This window comes from Cyprinus carpio, chromosome A15 (genome assembly GCF_018340385.1).
Source record: "Cyprinus carpio isolate SPL01 chromosome A15, ASM1834038v1, whole genome shotgun sequence".
In the NCBI taxonomy this organism is placed as follows: Eukaryota; Metazoa; Chordata; class Actinopteri; order Cypriniformes; family Cyprinidae; genus Cyprinus; species Cyprinus carpio.
In genome coordinates, this window is record NC_056586.1 from 17,517,966 (window position 1) to 17,541,010 (window position 23,045).

The 23,045-nt window shown below is 37.4% G+C and overlaps 2 protein-coding genes, 1 long non-coding RNA gene and 1 pseudogene across 3 annotated transcripts; 2 read left to right on the forward strand and 2 right to left on the reverse strand.

Moving 5' to 3' along the window:
• Positions 1 to 1,345: 1,345 nt before the first annotated feature.
• Positions 1,346 to 3,971, forward strand: LOC109088511 (annotated as a pseudogene).
• On the reverse strand, positions 3,936 to 13,657 carry LOC109088507 (scavenger receptor class F member 1-like). Its single transcript, XM_042771263.1, has 11 exons — positions 13,526 to 13,657; positions 13,037 to 13,095; positions 12,770 to 12,871; positions 11,139 to 11,670; positions 10,171 to 10,389; positions 8,050 to 8,178; positions 7,860 to 7,963; positions 7,673 to 7,769; positions 7,455 to 7,579; positions 7,219 to 7,347; positions 3,936 to 6,423 (listed from the first exon to the last, which is right to left on the reverse strand). Exons 1-11 carry the CDS (start codon positions 13,624 to 13,626, stop codon positions 5,348 to 5,350), a joined length of 2,673 nt encoding a protein of 890 aa, XP_042627197.1. The 5' UTR covers positions 13,627 to 13,657; the 3' UTR covers positions 3,936 to 5,347.
• LOC122147717 lies at positions 5,865 to 15,343 on the forward strand. Its single transcript, XR_006161784.1, has 4 exons — positions 5,865 to 6,007; positions 6,161 to 6,413; positions 13,486 to 13,680; positions 15,206 to 15,343. It is a non-coding gene; the product is annotated as an uncharacterized LOC122147717 (long non-coding RNA).
• LOC109088492 (RILP-like protein 1) lies at positions 14,007 to 22,690 on the reverse strand. The gene is made up of 8 exons (XM_042771264.1): positions 22,048 to 22,690; positions 21,170 to 21,293; positions 20,509 to 20,630; positions 19,650 to 19,844; positions 17,695 to 17,855; positions 17,483 to 17,605; positions 17,305 to 17,403; positions 14,007 to 15,379 (listed from the first exon to the last, which is right to left on the reverse strand). Exons 1-8 carry the CDS (start codon positions 22,399 to 22,401, stop codon positions 15,235 to 15,237), a joined length of 1,323 nt encoding a protein of 440 aa, XP_042627198.1. The 5' UTR covers positions 22,402 to 22,690; the 3' UTR covers positions 14,007 to 15,234.
• Positions 22,691 to 23,045: the final 355 nt, after the last annotated feature.

Sequence of the window (23,045 nt, forward strand, 5' to 3'; positions counted from 1 at the left end):
CCTTTACACATTCAAAAGTAGTGTAGCCCACAAATTCAAAGTAATTTTGCTTCGACCTGAATGAGTAATATTAATATTAATCAACTTAAAAAAAAAAGTTACATAAAGTATAGTGCTCATAAAACATTTTCATATTTTTATTATCGGATTGCAAAACAATTCCTGTCTGGTTTTGATGACTACAGTTAAACAAAGACGAAAACATTGCAAATAAGTTTTGCAATATGAGTTTAAACAAAAGCGGATGAGTGACCTCTGAGAAAGTGTTGCCAAGTCCGCGGGAATTTAGCTACTTTTACACCGCCGGTTTTTCTTGCGTAACTGAGCTACTCCGCAGGTTAAAACCACACCAAAAAAACACCACAATTAAACACTATAATTAGACACTTACAAGTGAAAACCAACAAAAAAAAACCAACAAAAAAAACTTAAACTACACCCTGAAACTGGTTGATTCCTTTTGTTCTGAATCTGATGGTCTCTCTCACCTGGCAACCTTCCTCTGAGTCTATTGATTCCAGACAGATGCTATTGGTTGATTCCTTTTTTTCCTAAACCTATATGGCCCCATACACATCTCCTCTCAGCACATCAACTCACATACACCACGATAAGCCATTATCAGCCATTATCACCTATTACCACCAAATACTCCACATAAGGAAAAAGAACTTAAACACTTACTTTCTTATAATATTTTGATATACATTTTCTGTGTTATCTTGGAACTGCACTCTTTTTCCTTTCAGAGTCGTGTATTGAAGGCTGTGAAAATGGGTTTGATGCCACCAAGAGCTTCCAGTGTGACTCAATGTGCACATTAGGAGTAAGTTTACCAAAATACTACCATCAACACCACTTAAAAAAAATAAGTTAAACACATTGCAAAACAATACAACTCCACTCAAACAAAAAACGTGAAAAAAACTGAAAAACAAGTGCAGAAACTGTTCTTGTTGCAGCTCGTGGAGACACCTTTCCTTCTTACCCCGAGGATGATTCTGAGGAAATAAACAACCAGCACAGAGGTGCCAATCATGCCAGATCACAGCACAAATTTGACCCCATCTCCAGCAACCTTTGCTGAAATATTCAGCCTATTAACACCAGGCTTCACAAGTCTTGGATTCAATGTTAAATGATAACCCATCACCAGAGATTGCCACTGCTGTCGTAATCCAACTACACATTTCAGATTTGCCTCCTCTATTAAGAACCCAACCACAACGCCAACTCCATTTAAACAAAATATGTGAAATGCAGTGCAAAACAAGACCCTTTGACTCCTTCATGCAGCTCACAAGACCCTTTGACTCCTTCATGCAGCTCAAAAACGGATCTTTATATGCATTCAGAGGTAAGTGTCTTACAGCAAAGAAGAACAAAAATGTGAATATTATACAAAATCATTTAATACTTCATTTAGAGTAATTTTGACAGTAATATAAAAATGTACATACAATATATTTAGTATAAGTAGATTTTTTTTTTAAATAATACAAAATGGTTAAGTAGCTGTCTTATATTTATTTGCTCATTTAAAATGGAATATGTTTGTCTACAGGACAATATTTTTTTTTAGCTTGATGAGAAATCAGTATTACCTGGGTACCCAAAGCTCATTGAAGACATCTGGGGAATAAAAGGTCCAATAGATTTCACTTGCATAAACTGCCAAGGAAAGACATACATCTTCAAAGTATGGATGACCTCACGTTTATATCTGTAATTTAAACCATTTACAATTTTTAGCACCTAGTTACAGTGTGAGTTGTTTCCCTGTGTTATTTACAATATGATAAATAGTCACAATTTATTTGAATTTATTACATTTATTAATTCAGGGTTTCACTGAATGATTGCAAATTACATTATTTTGTTATATTATTCCCAGGGTAAAAAATACTGGAGGTTTGAAGATGGAGTACTAGATGAAGATTTCCCACGAGAAATATCTTAGTTTGAGAAGATACCAGACCATCTGGATGCTGCCTTTGCCATTCCTGCTCACAGCCATCATGGCAAAGAGAAGGTTTATTTTTTTAAAGGTTTGTACTTAACCTAAAAAATTGATCTAGATTTACTTTCATGTTCATTTAACTTTACTAAACAAACCATACGTTCTTTCTGTTTAGGAGACCAGTATTACCAGTATGAGTTCAAGCACCAGCCATCCCATGAGGAGTGCATTCAGATGTCACTGAGATCTCCCTCAGCACTCTTCCGCAGATACACTAATATTTACTACGACCGATGGGTTGAGCACTTCAACCAGCTCTTTGGTGGAGGTAATACTTTTTTAGAGGAAGCTATCAATACTAGGAACTAGGGGTGCAGGAACTAGGGATACTATGAAGCAGGCTAAAAAGTAGCCTGCTTTTATAATCTAATAAAAATGCACAAACAAATTGGATATACAATTCATCATTTAATTTGTAATCTTTACAGATACTTTGCTTTGAAAGTACCAGGTAGTCACACAGTGGGGACAAAAGAAATCTATGGAAGAAAAAGGTGCATCAAGATGCATCAATAATTGTTTAACATCGAATTGCAGCCCCCTGAATTGTCATCGAATCGAATTGTGAGGTGCCTAGAGATTCCCATCATTACTAAGAACCTGAGACAGCTTCCATAACTCAGCTTTTTATTACCTTCTTCCAGCTCAGTCATCACAATGGCCATCACTTCATCAACAAAGACTGGACTGGCATCAAATCTCCTCTGGATGCTGTGTTAGCCGGCAGACTCTACATCACTCCAAGATGGCGTCAGGACAGATATCGGCAGGATTGGGACCAGCAGTGGGGCCAACAGTATACACAGCAGTGGGACCAGCGTTATTGGCAGCAGTGGGATCACCAGTGGGGCTCCAGGCGCAGACAGAATAGGTCTCCATATTGGGAGACTATGGCTGAGAGGGGCATCAGCATTGGACGAGAGTTTGCTCAGAGGTTTGGGCAGGACAGACGCCGAGACTATTATCATAGACAAAAGGACTATGATTATGACTACAGATACAGACCTTCTTAAGACATCGCCTATGATATACTGCGCAGGCGGCAGCCTTTACAGAGTGTCTACTTCTTCAAAGGAGGTACTATAATGACATGATTATCTTATATTATTTTATATTATATTTTTCAAAGGAGGAACTGAAATCGACATGATTATTTAATATTATATCCAAAGTTCTGTCATGAAACTCTAGATGACATCATTATTCACATAGCACAGCTTTTTGGTTTCATTTCATATCAGTAGTCAGTGAGCTTGCGGATTAACGTTCAAATACTCGGCTAGTGCCAGTTGCAGCACACTTCAGAATCAGAACCCTCCACCTTCCCCAGCTTCACCTGTATAGATCTGCTACGGGGTGATTTCATGTATGTCATAAATGGGGGTTATTTCATATGTTATATGTGCAGCAGCAGTATTTTTTACATGCTAACAGCAGCATGCCTGTGAATGTTTTGGCAATAGCAAGTCTCAGTACTTGCTCTGCTGCAGCAGCAGCCTAACAGATCTATTCCACCAAGACCAAACACATTAACATTGCATGAGTATTACCATACTAAACTCTCCGAGAGTTGTCATGACAGAAATTTTATTATTCAGAGGAACTGAAATCAACATGATTATATTATATTATGATGTAAAACTTTTTCTTTACAGATATGTACTACAGAGTGAATCTCCGAACAAAACGGGTTGACTATGCAAACTCTCCATATCCAAGACCTATTGGAAAATACTGGCTTGGCTGCAAAGATAAGCCAGGAGCAGAAATTGTATGGTCATTGTATGACATTCATAATGTTCTACAAGTCATCCTCCCCTGGAGACTAATCTACTCTATATTACTAATCCCCTGGAGACTAAACCACCCCATATAAACAAATCTACTCTAAATTAATTATACTTAAATGACATTCATAATGTTCTACAAGTCATCCTCCCCTGGAGACTAATCTACTCTATATTACTAACTGTTGTGTGGATTAATTATGCTCAGTGGACACCATGCAATTTTTAGTCTCAAACATCTCAAAAAAAAAAACAGACATATGAATATTATCATAGAATTGTACTTTGATTTTCATTGAGAATTTAGATTAAGGAATAACATTTTGTACTGATGCTTACAGAAGCCTTAAGTTCCTGTGAGCTTTGCAATAGTTTTAGTGGGGGTTTTGCAATCCTTGAATAAACAGCAATGTTTTTCTTTTTTTTTTGTAATGCATACATCATTTTATTAGGTTATACCTTTGAAAGATATTAACATAAATCTCTTTCTGTTTTAGCTTTTTCATCACGGTAAAAGGGTGTTTCTTGTCATTTTTGCTGCCAACTATCAATACCATTTACATTTCCAGTCAGTGTTTTGGCACAGTTCATCCATTTATTGTGGTTTCTTGCTCTTTCCAAAGAAAACACTGAGCTTACTGCCAATATCAGGCACTTGAATTTATCTACATCACCCCATATTATAAGTAATCAGTGTCATGCTGCCAAGAACAACTTCGCAATAGCGATGCATGTGGAGACTAATCCTTATTTATGGTGCATAAAGGAAAAAGTAAAGACATGTAATTACACAGAATCTTATACAGCCCTAAGAGAAAAGGCTCTTTGAGGAGAACCAGGAAGTATGTCAGGTTACTTCAAGACAATTCTATTTTCCAAATTTTTATGGAAGTTATTTCATGCATAATTGCTGCAGGGTTCATATCTTGGCTCAGGATTGATCTACACTACTGTTCAAAGGTAGTAACATTTAAGACTAAGAACGTTTGAGGTTCTTGAAAGATGTCTCTTAGTCTCACTATGGTTGCATTTATTTAATCAAAATAAAGTAAAAATGCTTGTGATGCAAAGCTGAATTTTCAGCAGCTATTACTTAAGTCTTCAGTGTCACATGATCCTTCAGAAATCATTCTAATATGCTGAATTTAAAAATATATATATTTTTTAGCAATGTAAAAGTTTACTATTACTTATGCTCAAATTAGTCCTTGTTGAATAAACTTACTAATTTTAAAAAGAAAAGAAAATCCTACTGACCCCAAACTTTTGAATGTCAGTATAGCTAGATACAGTTACTCAATTGGTTATGAGGACATCATCTTGATAAAATACTTAAAAAATAAAAATAAAAAAGTGTATTTAAAAATAAGCTAATTTCTTTAAACTAAGTAATGTTTTAATAGAAATTATAATAGGGAATATACAAACAAAGAAATTTTTATACAAAGGTATGTTTATGCAGTTTATGCAAAACTTGCATACAGTTCTTAAAAACTTTTTTTATTGCCCTTTAAATCATTAACTTTAAGATTCAGGAATATTATGAATGCTTTACATAAACATTCTCATAATTTGGCTCATTTTCTGCTTGGTCCACAACTGTCTCATTAATAATAATCTCTGAAGATGTGGAGACCCCATCAGACGGAGCCACAGTCTCATACGTGTGCTCTGTCAGACTGTCTGTCTCACAAACTTCTTCAGCGTCTTGCTCCACCTCCAAATTATGGAGTGTATTGCTTTCTGGAACACTTTTTAAAATGGAGGACAATGGCCTCTTGGGGGTGCTGTTCTCCTGAGGAAAGTCTGTTGCCCCCACTGTGCAGGGAGAGCTGAGGGAGTTGTGCTTCCTGCGACTAGGTTTCCTCATGACCACCTCTGACTGGTTTGACCCACTAGCTTGCTCCCATGCACTGGCCCGCGCTCCCAGTTTCCTCCGCGGTGGCTTGGCGATTGCCTGCCCCCTTCCTTTGGGCTGGGTGGCCTCTTCTCTTTGTCTCTGTAAGCTACCCAGTCTGCGCAGCATCGCCTGAACGGGCCCTTCTGAGGGGGGCTCTTGCTTGGCCATCTTTTGGGTCTTACCCAAAGTCACATATATGGTTGTTAATCTGTCTGAATCTGCATCCTGGCCACTATCAGATGGCTGAGCATTTTTCCTGGTATTGGAAAGTGTACGTCGTCTCCCACTGGGCACAGTAAGGTGAGTCCTTAGCTGGCCAGAACTATATCTTTCTGAGTCAGTTTGTGTTGTTTCAGATGCAGCTGTTTGCTCCTCAGAGGAGATGGTCTCCTCGTTGTTTTTCTCTTCTTTTTCTGTTTCTGTTTCACTGTGGTTTCCCTGTCCTCCTTGCAGGGCAGAGATCATCAGCACACCCCAGGTCTTGGGTTTCCGACTAGTTCCTGGTAGATCTTGAGTGGAGCCACGGCGCTCTTTAGGACTGAACTTTGTGCCCTCTGCAAAAGAGACTGAAGGACGTTTGGATTTGGCAATGCTGGAGGTACGAGGGATACCAAATTCTTGTGACATGTCCTCACTGCTGAAGGTTGATGGGTCAAGGAAGAAGTTACACTTAGAGTTCAGCTCCTGAAGCTCTCCACCGGCCACAGTAAGAACATCTGTGTGAGGAGAATCAGACGTTTAATATGAATCAGTATATTCAGGAATACATTGGTGTTGAACATGAAGCCAATCAGATTTTTTCCCCTCACAGTGACACACATGTTTTTAGACAATGTGAACAGCAAATATCATAATAAATTTGAAGTTTTCTTGCAGTGTGACTTTAGTGTGAACAGTCAGAGGAAGATTCTAAAATAATCTATATATTTATTAATTTGGAGTCAGTAAAGAATTTCAGCACGGATGCATTAAATTGATCAAAAGTGACAGTAAAAAACATTTATAATAATTTATTTCAAATAAATGCTGTTCTTTTGAACTTTCTGTTTATTAAAGAATACTAAAAAAAATATCATCATGGTTTTAACAAAACTGTTGATAGTAATAAGAAATATTTCTTGAGCACCAAATCAGCATATTATAATGATTTCTGGAGTAATGAATAAATTCAGTTTTACCGTCACAGAAATATCTTCAAAAACACTGATTTTTCTGATTGGCAAAAACTGACCCCAAACCTTTGAACGGTAGTCTGTTGAATTGTACAGATTACATTACCTTTAAGACTGAAAGTCTTAGTGTTCTTTAATATTATATTTAGGAATATAGTCATTTTTAACATTTACAGTTATTATTAATATAATAAATATAACATAAAATATTTTAAATATCACTCATAGCTCAAAATAACAACTAAAAAGAATAGCCAAAGCAAAACTCTACCTGCTGCTATAACTACAGAGTAAAAACAACACAGAAAGAGTGTGAAACTAGAAATATAACTCTTGTACCTTCCCGGGGTGGTTCACAGTAGATGACCTCTCCTTCATCATCAGTTTCAAATGAATCAGTCACCCAGCCGGACGATGGCTGCTCAATGAAGCTGTGGTTAAATGTGAGCTCAGGGTCATGATGAGAGACTGAAGACACAGCGAAGAACATTAAAAGTCCATTTGCGTTTTCCAAAATACAGTCTCCCTTCCTTATGTTTCTCAGTGAAAGCTTCAAATGAAAATAGGCACATTACCTGTAACCCTTGGCAAACCAGATGACCAGAGACTAATGCACGGCATTGCTGAACCCATGTTGGCCAACACAGTATAAACATGATGCTTCATGCGGACCGCAGGGCTGCCATCTCCAACCGCCACTCTAGAAGACAGTTTTAGCAGAAGATTTTCTTATTGATAACAAAAATATTAATACATTTTAGAATATATCAGCTTCCAAATGACACATTCTTACCCTTCCTTCCCTTCAACGGGCCGCCCACAACAGCAGCAGCAGAACAGCAAGGCGAGTATTAAAATGCACAAGGGAATCAAAAGCCCTGCTAAGAGACCTGCCCAGACAAACACACACAAAAAAATAAAAAGGATGAAGGGCAATGCGGATACCAGCTGTGAAAACCAAAAGTAGTGTCTGGACATACTGTTTGGACAAGCCCCTGTGGCTGGATGGCAGGCATGATTCCCACAGTCACATGTGGAGGAGCAGTTGATGCCATACAGGTTAGGGGGACATGTACTGTTACAGCTACAACAGAGATTGAACAGTGAGGGACACTTATTTGACACTTACACCAAGTTTAAAACAACCTTTAAATACCACTGTACACTTACCTCTCACCCTGAAAGCCAGGAAGACAAATGCAACTTCCTGTCACATGGTCACAGTGGCCATGATGGCAGGTTTTACACAGGAAGCGACAGCCATCTCCGTATGTACCGTCTGTGCAGGGTTTGTCACATCTGCAGAGAGGGAGAAACCCAAAATAAAGTGAACTAAGTAAGAAATAATAGATGACGGGCCGTTGAATTATTAGAAAAATAATGCACACCCGAGGTGGTGATTCGCGTCGTGGCCATTACACCTCGGGTGTGCATTATTTTTCTATTATACTACGGGGCCCGTTGAATGCTTGAATCTGATTGGCTGATGAGCGTTCTGAGGTGTGCAATTATTTTCTGGGAAACACACGGCGAGTTCCAGGCAGCTCTCTTGGCCGCATTACAGTTCCATATCACTTAGCATAGTAAAACTGTTATAACGGAAATTACAGGACTAACAAAAACAACATGACAGATGATTTTCCAAAAAAGTAAATACACATGACATTTCTCACTAGCGAGGTTAGAGACTCTGCTGCAGAACACTGTTGAGGGACACACAGAGGTAGCCTAATTCTCACAAGCTCTCTCTGCCTCTCTTTCTTCCTCTCTTTCTTTCTCTTTCTCTGTGTGTCTCTGTCTTTCTCACTCTCTTTCTAATAACTTCATTAATAGCTGCATTAGAATGCTATCAATGGCTCAAGCCTCCATTACCAGCTTTAAAATGATGTTTTGGAACCAGCAAAAGAGGCGTTGCATGAGATGCAGAAGAAATAATCCTACTCACAATAGCGATTTAAGTACAAAAAATCCCTTTAAATATATCATCTGATCGAGGTGTGGTAACCGTAGTATTAGCGGAAAAATTGATGACAGGCTGTTGAATTAGAAAAATATTCTAATTATGTGCATTATTATTCTAATAATTCAATGGCCAGAGTCAATTATTGTGCTTATACTACGGTTACCACACCACAAGACATCGATTAGATGTGTCTCTTCATATTCAATTCAATTCAATTCAAGTTTATTTGTATAGCGCTTTTTACGATACAAATCATTGCAAAGCAACTTTACAGAAAATTAAGTTTCTACTATATTTAGTAGTAGCTTATCAGTGGTGACTGTCAGTTTATGTGCATACAGCAGAAATGTTCAGAAAAAGCAATAAAAGACGTAAATACAGAAGAGCATACAGTGATATGGAGAGACACAGAGGAGACCGTTGACAAAGGAATTGTTGAATAAAGTCGTTATTTTTGTTTTCTTCACTTACAAAAAGTATTTCTGTCGTTTCAAATAACCCAGATTGCACGTCTGATGGCGGAGTATTCTGACGACGACTTTCATACCTTTTATGGTCCTTGACACTGTTATTTATTTAGCAGTCTATGGGACAGTCTCAAGCCTCCCGGTTTTCATTCAAAATATCTTAAATTGTGTTCTGAAGATGAATGGAGCTTTTACGGGTTTGGAACGACATGGGGGTAAGTGATTAATGACAAAATTTTCATTTTGGGGTGGAGTATCCCTTTAAGTCACTTAAGTTAAGGCTGTAGGTAATAATGTTTGTTAGACATTTTTAATTAGGTATTAGCATATTTTCCAATTTAGTTCAATTCTGATTCACAAGCGCTCAATTTTATTCAGTGTGTCATGATTCAGTGCCTATTCATTTTGGACCTTTTCAGTTGTAATGTCAACTTTTTTTAAATATGAAAGAAATACTCTCTCTGATGCTGTATATTATGCCGTGCAGTGTTTCAGGCTGATTTAAACCTGTAACTCATCTTTTTGTACAATTCATAAAACAGACTGGCTCATAAGAGTCATTTATTCGTGAATGGGATGCTGGTTGCACTGTATTTTGTTGATTCACTAAAAAGAACAAGCTCAAAAGAGTCCTTTGTTCATGAATCAGATTACACTGGTCATGCTATGTGTTTTTGATTCATTAAAAATAACCGGCTCGTAAGAGTCATGCTCATTTAGTTCAGTTCTGTAAAAAGGTCCATCCTCTAATGTGATTAAGTGCAGATATTTTAACTGCCCTTTTTAGACCACTGCAGTTCACCACGGTATATAAAACAATAGGGTGTTTCCTTTTAGAACTAAATCCTAATAGATCTGTACCTCGGTCCAGTCCAACCAGGATCACAGTGTAAGCACGCGCCAGTTTCCGGGTCACATGGGTCCATGTTTCTGCAATGCGGACAAACCTTTCGGCAGCGATGGCCATAATAACCTGCAGGACAAGGCTGATCGCAGCGGGTGCCATTCCAACCTGGTGCACAGGCATCACACAGGCCGTCCTGTTTAGAGCAAGACCTGCCTCCTTCACAGTGTCCACAACTACACGCACACACACAGATATAAGAACAGAAATCATGGATGAACCAAAGAAAGTCATGTTTACTTAAGCTGAATAATTAAACAATAATAAAAAATAAAGTTAAAATGCTCAAATTAACATAACTGCATGCAGTAATAATGTCTTTACACTTTCAAATCAGTGTTAAATCTGCTCTATCCGAACAAATGGACACTACCGTTCAAAAGTTTGGGGTCAGTATGATAAGAAATGGTAGGATTTTTTAAAGATTTTTTTTAAAGCTCACCAAGGCTGTATTTATTTGAACAAAAATACAGTAAAAACAGTAACACTTTGAACTATCATTACAATTTAACTGTTTTCTATTTCAACATTTTTTCTGTTAAATTAAGTATAAATAAGTAATAAATAATAATAAATGCATATTTTATTTCTGTGATGGCAAGCTGAATTTGCAGTCCTCAGTGTCACATGATCCTTCAGAAATCATTATAATACGCTGATTTGCTGCTCAATAGACATTTCTTATTATTATCAATGTTAAAAACACTTTTGGTACATAATATTTTTGTGAAAACTGTGATGCATTTTTTTTTTCAGGATTCATTGATGAATAGAAACAGTATTTATTTGAAACACAAATCGTTTGTGATGTCATAAATGTCTTTACTCAATTAAATGCATCAAACCTGGATCGATTAAATGCATCCTTTCTGAATAAAATCATAATCACCATAAATTATTTGCTTAATTTTGCCTTTTCACTAACCTCTTCTTACAGCCTCTGCCATACTTTCCACTGTCGCAAGGCTCATTGCAGAAAGGCTCTTTGTAACCCGGGTAGCAGAGACAGTTGCCAGTTTGCAGGTCACAGTCGGAGTTGCTTAGATTACAAATGCAATGGCGGTCACAAGTTAGACCCCACCGGCCATGCTGGCACTGACAGGCCCCTGTGTGCTGCTGGCAAGGGGACTGAAAGCAGCTGCATGTCAGTCTGCACTTCTGGCCCCAATAGCCTTTGTTACACAGGCAGCGTCCCGTGGCTTGGTCACAAGTGGATTTGCTAAGTTGACACTGACAGGCTTTGGAGCAAGTGGATGTCCACCAGCCCTCCTCGCAGGTGCAGTTGCCGTAGACAGGGTCACATTTCCCATGACGTCCACATTTGCAGCCATTTTGGCACAGGTTGCCCCAGCGGTTAGGTAGGCACGAGCACTTACCAGTGACTGGGTCACAGTGCCCATGAGGGTGACAGGGACAGAGCTCTCGACAATCTGGCCCCCAAAATTCAGGAGGACAAGCTGTGGAGAATAAATAATTCAGTTTCATAATAACTAGATATGCAATACTACATGTATAGTAAACAATATGAATATAGCAAATAATATGAAAATTATGTGCAACATATATCAGAAAGAAACATTTATCCAGTGTTGTTTTACCAAAGATATTCAGTTCTGGTCCTCAAATATGATTGGCTGAGCACTGAATAAATCAGTAGTTGGTGACAAACTATAGTGTCTTTATGGGTGAGTCACTGAATCATTCATTCAACCGATACATTCAAACACACATGAAGGACACTACTACGTGTGATGGGTGCTTTCGGAGCACTGATTCAAGGAATATTTTATAATCAGTTCGGCACTTTACTCTTGCCAAGTCATGTTAATTTAGCAAATGAGGCAACATTTCAAACCATCCTTGAACTTATGACTGAGTGTCGAATCTTTATTGATTTTAAGTGATCTTGGGTTAGTTTTATAATTTAATTTACTTTTTAATTAATTTAATGTATTTTAATACGTATGTATGTACAAAAGCTTTTAAGTTTCCTAGTTTGCCAAGTAGTAACACAAAAAGGAGCACACATTAATAAAAATGCAAATTTTACAAAAACTTCATATTTAATACTTTAATATTTAATTCTTTGTAGACATTTAATAGATTGTACTTTTATGAAAGCATTTGCCACTGGGTTTTAAAAAGTGTAAATAGATGTTTGGGATGAGTTTTCGTTGCATTTACGTTGTTTTGACCAGCAGGTGCGGCTAGCCTGTGTGTTTCGCGCGTTTCGTATTCGAAACAGTGAATCAGTTTGCAAAGAAATTGATTCAACGTTTCGAGAAGCTTAGTGCTCGGAAAAGTTTGAAGGTTGATTGTGCTTAGTATTTGTTTGGAACTATTCTGTTCGTCAAAGGAAAAACTGACACAGAAACTGTCATAATTGGGTCTAAAATGTAGGTTATTTGATATTAAATTCTTGTTTATACAAAGCAATATATCAGGCTTGCTCATGTGGTATTGTTTCTGTATCTAACCTAATGTCCAGATGCAGCTGTACAATTGCAAAAGGCAGTTCTGAAACCAGAAACAAAAGGTCTAAACGATATTACTCACGGGTTTTGCACTGATAACCGTAAAATCCAGGTTTACATCGACAAAGTCCAGGGTAAACACACACTTCATCCTGCAGACAGGCCCTTTCTCCCTCACAGAGGGCTGAGAAAACAAAATGATACTTTTACACACAACAGTCCATGAACCCTCAACTTAAAACTGCTGACATCTACAGGCCCAAAGGAAACAAGCCTTTTGTGTCATCAATAAAACAAACTGTCATTTTGTATTAAAGTAGCTACATCAACAGATGGCATCAGTACTCACGGACAGTGCATTCATCACCGTTCTGGCCCCATCCAGAACAACATATGGGAGAAGAATCCCTATTGAGAAAATATAGCAGACATCACAGAATGTATTTAATCGGACATAAATAAAAAGTTTATAGGTTAAAGAGACACTATAGAAAAGACAAATCGCAAATGACTTCTCTTAAATATCTCAATTGTTTCTCCTAGACAGGAAAGAGATTCAGTAGAAAACAATTAAGTAATTAAGTCTCCTACTTTTTTTTTTTTTTTTTCCTGACAAAACTACCCCAGAGTTTCAAAGGATATCTCAACGATATCTCAAGATGACCCTTAAAACGTTTCATGTTAAATTCCTTCAAGACTTTAAAATGAGCTTGACTATGTGATTCACATTCATTTTATTGCTCTATACTATAAATCTATGTCAAAAAAGTGACACATTTACTTTTATTTTTCCTTAAGAATTCATGGAGAAACATCTGAGACAAAGATACTTCAGTACCTGACACTGAGGCAGACATTTTTCCCGGTCAGAGAGAGTCTCTGAGCTGAGCATTGAACACACATGAGCATCAGTCCAAATGAGGTCAGAAAGATGTCCATCCCCTCCGGACCGACCAAAACCGGACCCCCTCTCCTGCCACAGCACCAGTACAGGTTAGTTCTGTACTTCTAGAACAGAGAAGATCTAGTCCAGTCTCTATAGCAAAATGGGCTCTTAAAATCCCTGTTTCCTCTGCAAGTTTCCTGAGGAAGAAAAGCCAGCTTCCTCTAATTCAATAAGCCACTGGTTGTTTAAAGACAAAATCAAGGCCCAGAATTTTGTGGGAGGAGCTGGGGTATTTTTAACGGTCAGTGTGTCTGCCAACAATTTCTCATCCTTACCAATTTCTTTTATACATTAAAATACAAATATTAAAAAATCGTACTGACTATAGATGGGCTTTTTTGTTCAGAGGTTAAAAATTACACACACACAAATGTAACACCACCACCTCTGGATTTTATTTAGCCATATAGCACTTTCCAGTAACAAACATTCTTACAAAAATAAAATACACTAGTAAAAGATCAATATGGTACTCGTTAACTTTTATTTCCTAAGGTCCAAAGGTAAACTGATGAGTCACAGACAGCCAAGGAACATGAAATTGAACTACCGGCCTTTAAAACATACGGGCACCCATTATCTCTCATTTCCGTCGAAGGAAACACAGACTTCCTCCCAATCAGTGAACACATTAAGACTCATACAAAGTATATTTCAATCACATCCATATGTTTTTGCCTCTTTATTCAACAAAACAGCTATGAGACACATACTTCTGATCAGTTGAATGGCTAAAGAGGGCAAAGTGCCAACTCATTAAAAGGCTAGTTCACCAAAAAAGAAACATTCTGTCATCATTTACTCACATTCTTCAAAATATATTCTTTTGTGTTCTGCAAAAGAAAGTGAGTCATACAAGTTTGGAACAACACGAGACATCAATAAACATTTTCAGACAATAAAACTTTTGACCAATGCATATTTTTTCTTACATGTTTACAACCCTTCTTAACATCAGATTGTCATAATCATGGACATCTCCACAGGACTGACCAGCATTAATAATATCACGTTGGTTGACAATATTAAAATATTTATATTTAAAAACATGCTACATCAATACAAAATAGATACTTTTTAGGTACAGCAAATATTTTATAAGAAAACATATGATAAGAACATGTATACAAATTACTCTAATGCCCCCTAGTGACGTAAAGGGTCAGTGTTATAGTGATGACAATACAATGTTAGTATCTTTGGTTAAAATCCTCTCTATAAAAATAGCTGCTATGATTCTCTGTAGCTTCCATCCAGACATCTATAATATAATGCCAGGTGTATTATGATTATCAAAACACTGCAGATTAGTCATTGTTTATTAGACGATTTTAAGTGCACCACCAATTAAAATGACAATAATGATTGTTTCTAAACCCTCCTACCATCCTTTCCAAGTTAATTTCCTGATAAACAGCTTTGGATAAAAATTCAAGTGCTGAATGATTTTATACTGAGACAAAGGTCTGCTTAGGCAACAAATACTAAAATACTATGTTTGTATAACCAAATACAAAGAGTAGTCCATTCTCCGGTTTGAAACCTAAATGAGACTTCTCTCTTCTAACCCAGGTGAAGATGAGTGACAGTTGAGGTGGTTCTCAAGAGGAGCTGAGGGTCTGTGTCTCCTCCTGTCCTCCCTGCTCGTCTGGATCAATGATTTCCCATGTGGAGCTGGATGTTGGAAGGCTGGGGGGCTGGGAACCAGAGCTCCTAGTAAGATTGGGCCGTGTCAGGAAACCAAATCTAAAGGTTTGAAAGAGAGGAGATAAGAGAGCTCTCAGTCATGACAGAGTGAGATTTCTTTTGTAGATAGTAGTTCAGTAAGTAGTCTGCATGCTCAGTTACTGAGGTTACTAAGCCAAAGAGTGAAATGTGATTAAGAGATCTCGTAAATCAGCTTAGGGTTTCACCAAGAACGTATGGTGTGAATGCTGCCAAGCGCCAAAATATACAGCTGCTATATCTGTATCGCAGAAATTCCTACATACTATTCACAGAGAAGAGAGCAGATTCCCTTTAAAAGCCTTATTTAAAAAATGTGGAATACATGAGGCTCTCAAACAGAAATAGTTTCAATACTTGAAGTCTCAGTCTTTTATCAAAATACATTTAAAGGGAAAGTTTAAGAAGACTATGCAATCCAACCTGCCCTACAAGCTACACTGCAAAACTGTCTGTCATGAAACAAAAATGTGGCAAGAAATAGAAACAAACATGTTTACATGTAAGAAAAATGTGGTAAGAAATGTAAACAAAATGTAAAAAATGTCTGTCTGGTAACCTGAAAAAAGTGGTAAACGGGAAAAAAAAAATTGTGGCACCGTCTAAATTTTCTCTAGTAACAAATAACATTTATTCCTGAATACTATTCAATGTGGAATCATTCTTCAGAATGAGTCAACATTAAATTAAACAAGTGAAAGTAATTGGGATAAAGTCAGGTAGATTTGCCTCTTAAAGGTGTGTACTTTTTGCACCACTAACAGGAACATCTTTTACAGCATAGAAACCAATAGTAAACAACATTTGATTGCATTGGCACAAAGAGGAATTTCTGCTGTTGCTCAAAAACAACTAAATCTTTCACACTCATAGGCGCGGTTTCACAGACAGAGCTTAGGTTATGCCAGGATTAGTTCATTTAAGACATTTAAGTATCTTTTATAAACATGCCTTATAAAAAACATCACTGGTGTAACATTACTTAAGACAAATCAATAGTACTAACATATTTTAGGATATGTCAGTGCAAGTTTCTTAAGCCGCGTTCAGACTGCACGATTTTAGCCCAGTTTTTGGCTCGCCGACAAATGCCCGAAATCACAGGCAAATCGTTGCTCGTTCACGCGAGTGACAATCACGCAGTGTGAATGAGCAAAGACGCGATCTGAGAGAATCGTCACGCCCGTGAGATATTTGGCATGCTAAATATCTGGACCTGTCGGCGACTCAAAATCATGCTGTGTGAAAAGTGTTCTGACTGAAAACTACGTCGGCGATGACTGACAGCCAATGAGACAGCAAGATACAGAGCAGCGGGGAGTTCGGGGAGGAGTTATAGACCACAATATCAGCAAGCATGGCTTCGTTTCAGAAAAAGCCTTCTTCTCGGTCTATGTGGACCCAAGAAATGGAAGAAAAATTAGTAGAAATTTCGCAGGAGCACCCGTGTCTGTTTGACGTTTCATCTGAGCTGGCCCAGTCTCACGTGAGAACTCCGGTCTTGCATGCTTGATATCGCGTTGTTTCCCTTGTCACATCTCGCGTGTGTTTGGTTGTGAAACGTAGTTTGCATGCCAGACAGAGTTGTCGGCGATTCTTCCTATTGTAAAGTCATGCAGTGTGAAACCTTCTGTCGCCGATCCATCGTGCAGTGTGAACACAGCAGCGACTGAATGCTGGCCGAGATAGTCATGCAGTGTGAAAAGAACAGTGACCCGACTACTTTGAAAATCGTGCAGTCTGAACTCGGCTTTACTGTTAAAACAAACCAGACATGCATTTTAGTCTGGGACTCGGCTTAGGCCTTGTCTGTGAAACCTGGGGGTAATGTATGCCCATGCCCAATACTGCTGAAACCAGTTTTCAGTGAAGTAGGTAAAGTAGATTGTTGTACTGAAATAAGTTATTGCTATAGGTCTATACTGTTTTAGCGAGAATGAACTCACAGGTTTCTGATGCGTGAGTCTTGGGGTCTGTTGTCAGTGCTGTCAGTCTCATTGTCTTCATTTCCACTCCTCTCAAACAAAGGGCCATCTGTCTCATCTCTGTGACAGGGAACACAGTTAAACACAACATTATTTACATGGGCTGTATATTACCAGTACTTTTGTGACACATACTCACGTTCTACATTCGCTAACGGGTATGCCAAGCATTTTAGACTTTATAACGGTCCTCTGCTTCTTTATGGCAGAACGCACGGCATCCAGTAAGAACCCTGGGCATCTCTCATCATTCAGGATTTCCCTAAAGAAACAGTGAAATGTGTGTTCAGATTAAGAGGATGTTATCCTGATATAAAAGGTTAGAATGAGCCACAAACACAACTGTCTCACCTTTGGTAATATGTAAGCTCTTCTTTGACTAGAAAGAGATTGGCCTTCAACTCGTTCTTCTCAAAAAGCAAGTCCCGTACTTCCTGCTTGGTAAAACATGGCCGATTTGGATCCTTTAAGTCAATGATCATCTTATCTGTGAGGTCAATGGCTGAACTGCTCTGAAAGCGGCAAAGGTGAATATAAATGAGTATGTGAGTCACAACCATAAATGTATGATGGGCACAGCATATAATCTGTTCTTTTTTTAAAAGGCAGGTTGGTAACATTTAACAGTGTTTGTGTCACACATATTGCACACTAAATAATACATCTCTAAACTAATAACAAAAAGTGTGACGCACGGTGTTGCCTAAACAGGTGATTTCATAAGAAACATTCAGATGAATTCAAATTAAAGGGATACTCCACCCCAAAATGAAAATTTTGTCATTAATCACTTACCCCCATGTCATTCCAAACCCGTAAAAGCTTCGTTTGTCTTCAGAACATAATTTAAGATATTTTGGATAAAAACCGGGAGGCCTGTGACTATCCCATAGACTGCCAAGTAAATAACAGTGTCAAGGTTTATAAAAGGTATGAAAGTCATCGTCAGAATACTCGACGTGAACACTTTTTGTAAGCGAAGAAAACAAAAATAATGATTCAACAATTCCTTTGTCAACAGTCTCCACTATGTCTCTCCATATCCCCGTCTGCTATATATGCTCTTCTGTATCATCCGCGCCACAAGGATACACTGTTTCTATGTGTATTTAGCTTTGATTTGAAAGAAAACACCACATCCTTGTGGCGCGGATGATACAGAAGAGTATACGCAGCATACGGGTTATATGAAGAGAATTGTTTAATTAAGTCGTTATTTTTGTTTTCTTCGCTTTCAAAAAGTGTTCCCGTCATATATATAACCCAGATTGCATGTTTGATGGCAGATGGACTATTCTGACGATGACTTTTTATACCTTTTATGGACCTTGACACTGTTATTTAGGCAGACTTACAGTCACAGGCCTCCCGGTTTTCATCCAAAATATCTTAAATTATTTTCTGAAGACAAACAAAGCTTTTACAGGTTTGGAACAACATGGGGGTAAGTGATTAATGACAATATTTTCATTTTGGGGTGGAGTATCCCTTTAAGTTAAAGTTAAAAAATTATAAAGAAAACACAAAAACAGTTTAATATAAATATTCATTAAATTAAGTTAAATTAAGTTAAATTAAGTAATTGAACAATATTTGAATGTAAAATAATAAATAAAAACAATTCCTTTCTAAATACTTTTTGTGTGTCTGACTACAGATCTAGTTAAGTTTAAGAAAAATCTTATTTTGCAGCCTTTTACATTTTTTGTTAATGACCAAAAGCTTATTTTATTTCTGAATTTAAATAATCTCTGTTAAATAAAATAAACTTGAATTATAACTAAATTTAAATTAAATAAATGTTGAAATGATCATGTTTTAATAATAAACAAACAAAAAGTTTAATATAATATGAATATAAAAAGTGATTTAATAGAATATTTAAATATAAAATAATAAAACAGTTCATTTCTAAATAATGCTAAGATCTAGTTCAGTGTATTACTTAATATTTTAATATTACTTAATATTATTTTAATTACTAAAAGCTTTTTGTTATTTATAATCATTATATTTATCTCTGTTAATCAGGATAAAACTAAAGTGAAAAATATTCTGACAAGGTTTTAATGTTGGAATTTAATCAGGCATCCCAGAATGTTTATATGCTGAAGGGGAGATGAGCACAAACATGTCCTTCCCACTCCTGTAAAGGCAAATGTGACCTATATACAAAATTAGGCCCTGTGCTATGGAAAGAGGAACATACAAGCTTCTGCCTGAATATGCCTTCAGGAAATACACGTAAACCAATACGGTACAACTAGTCTGTCAGTAAGAATAAATGTCATATTAATGTGACTAACCGTTTCAGCAGCAGTATGTACACTGGGTCTTTCTAATTGTGAGTTCAGGCGCTCTATCTCTTTCTGTTTCTCGCACAGGTCGACCTCCAGGTCGGCCCTCCTCTCTACTGCGCTCTTCAGCTGAGTCTGAATGATGTTCTGTTTGTGTCTGAGCTCTGCATTTATCTTCATTAGTCGCTCCTGCTGCTCCTGGAGCTGAAGAACAAAACCCAAACATGTTAAATAACAGACACACACTTCCACTCACACAACTCGCTGAAAATAAGGGTTGGGTGATGTCTACCAAATTGGCATCAGCCGATGTCTAACATGTTGAAAATGTGTACATATACATGTACAATAGGTGGAACTTAAATTGTTAAGTTAGCTTAAGAGCAAATTATGACTTGATGTTTATTCTTTTCATTTCTCTATGCACCAGGCTGCTGTGTGGTACCAGTCTGACCAGTTTCATAACCAAGGCAGGGCAAACATAACACATAAAAAAAGAAAGTATTAACCTCAGCTCCAAACCACAGCTATATGCCTCTTGTGCAATTCATGAGCAAGTACATTTTGACACACTGTTGACACTGTGTTCCAAATTCAACAAAGACAAAGTTGCTAAACTAGGTCTGATGAAGAGAACAGTACTGTCTGTTTTACTGTTGGAGGAAAAAAAACCTGGTTACCACAGGTATGCATTATTTTCTAAAGGAACAATGAAAAGAAATTTCAAAAAGATCTGAATTTTTTTTTTTTTCCACATATAAGTTTGCTTTCATTTTAAGTGCAAGAAAAGTTTTAGCAGTTATTGTCTTTCTAAAATTAGCCCATGGTTCAGATTCATTTAAGCAACGCAATTACGTCAGACCCATACCGCTTCCACTTCCTTGGACATGCTGGAAATCTCCTGCACTTTTGCTCTTAACTCGTCGCGTTGCTTATCCACCACTTCCTTCAGCTTGATCATCACCTCTCGTTCCTGACGCTGTGTGCGGTCTAGAAAAAGGAAGCAAATGTATAGTCATATTGTAAAATAGTGCATGCAAACAGGATTCCTGACCACTGAGTTTACAGTAATAAATAAAAGAGAATAACCAATTCAGTAAAAGAGATAAACCCAGCTTTATTCAGTCTGAAATATAACTCACAGAAAATAAGAGCTCATTAGAAGTTGTATTTATTTATTTTTTTAATCTGAATAACATATTTTTTGAGAGATCGCATGACCTTTTAAAGCACAAGCAATTACATTTTGGACTTTATACTGTACATAATGAAAGTAAATTAATTTGGTGCAACAAGGAACAATTATATAATTATAAAACCATTTAAGACTCTGGATAATAGTTACCTTAAAAATAAACATTTTATGATGATGTATGTGAAAAATGAATATAAATGCTTTGTTATAGATCTTACTGTGAACGATTAATTATTATTAAAATGGAGATGGTAATTACATTGATGTAACATTTTGAATTAAATGAACAATTTTGAATTAATTTAATGTTAATTTAACCATTAGCTAATTTTACCTTCTTTCGAGTGTGTGCATTTTAAATGGGCCAGAAGTTCCTGATTCTCTTCCTTGAGCTGTTGCACCTGGGACTGTAACACTTCAACATCTTCCTTCAGTTTCTTCTCCTTCTGATGCCAGTCCTTAAGAAAAACATCAAAGCAGAATCATTGCAAAAATCCTTTCAAACCACAAACACACCTGGTGTCACCCTGACATTAGTTTCAAATCCTAACCAACCAGGTCACTTGAGAACACAGTGGCTTTTAAGTCATTCATGAGTTAACAGAACAAGCACGTGTTTTTATGTAAGCAGCCCAACCAGTAATAAAATCTTATTACTTTAGAGGATGTTTGACTTGGATGAACAAATAAAATGATTTTGAAATGAATAATTCATTTAGGTTATCATTGTGTTTATTATATAGCTTGGTACAGATTTGAAGAATTTGAAAACTAATTTAAGTGTTTTTTTACGACTCGGTTAATCGGACTAAATGATTCAATGACTCGTTCATAACACACAAGATGTAACTTGTTGCCATCCACTGGCGTAATATTACCCTGTATAAGGGGTCAGTGAACGAATTATTCTAATAAATGGATTACAGTTACTTAGATCAAACTCAAAATCCCCACCACCAATGGACGGTACGTGATGTTCTCCATATGACATGGGGCAGACAGGGGCAGGGCAGACAGGAAGTGCCCTCTATTGGCATTTCCTAGAATCGAATCAAAAGTCCATCTGGGTTAAAAGCGTTATCCTCGAGTGCAACTCTGTCCACACAGCAGCTCCGTTCATAAACATTTGTTCCATAACATAACTGCGGAGACACCTGAAGCGCAGTCTAAAACGCTAGTCTTGCTGCAGTAACATGTAGACCATGTTCTTACCACACTCTCTGTACCGTTGCTGGTCTCGTCCCATTCCTTCACATGTCGTTTCTTCTGCTGCTGTATCTGTAACGTCTCAAAAGTCTTCAATAGTTCCTCTTCCTTACATTTATGAGCTTGGTTCCTCGCCGCGAAACTCTCCAAGAGCTCCAACACTTTGACTATGTGAGACACCAGACCCTCCACACTCGACTTCCCATAGCTGTCGATCAGCTTCTCCACTTCTGCCCCCACCACTTTAGCGATTTCATACACATCGTCCACTGTCATCGATGAAAACGTCCTCTCGAAACACGAATGTGTCTTGACGATATCGTTTTGGTTTTCCTCGACCGCTATCACGCAAGTCTCCATAACGCACTTGAGATGGACTTGAATTCGAACAGCGACAATCGAAACTCTCCTCTGTATCGGTCAGATCTAAATATAATCAGTCCGAACGCAGATATTTTTTTGTTTCACTTTTAAACGCATGTATTTCGCTCCAGTTTGTTTTTAACTACATCCTTGGTTGATATGCTCCAATAAACACGAATGAGCTTGAGCTATAAAATCTACGTGTCTGTGCGGCGTAAAGAGTTGCATGTCATAACCTGAAGTGAAGATCTACACCCACTAACATGTGGAGTAATAATGGCCGTGCATGTTTGCATAGCGTTCATCTATTTAAAAAAAAAAAGGTACATCTGTGACAGCCCACAGCGCTTGTTTGCCACGGTCGTTCATTTCTCTCCAACGCAACCCGATAGCGTTAATATAGCACATATGGCAAGCCTTGTTAACATTCAAACTAACTAGCATCTATGTAACTAGTACTTATTTTTAAATTACTACTAAGTTATTCGGTTTCAATATCACATGTAACTACTCATTCCAATAGCAACTAGTATCTCTGACACTATATCCCTGTTATTACTAGTAATATTTCTTTAGCTCAGGTACAAGTGATTTTTGTTATACTGTCATATGTAATGACAAATTAAGACTACTAATCAGAA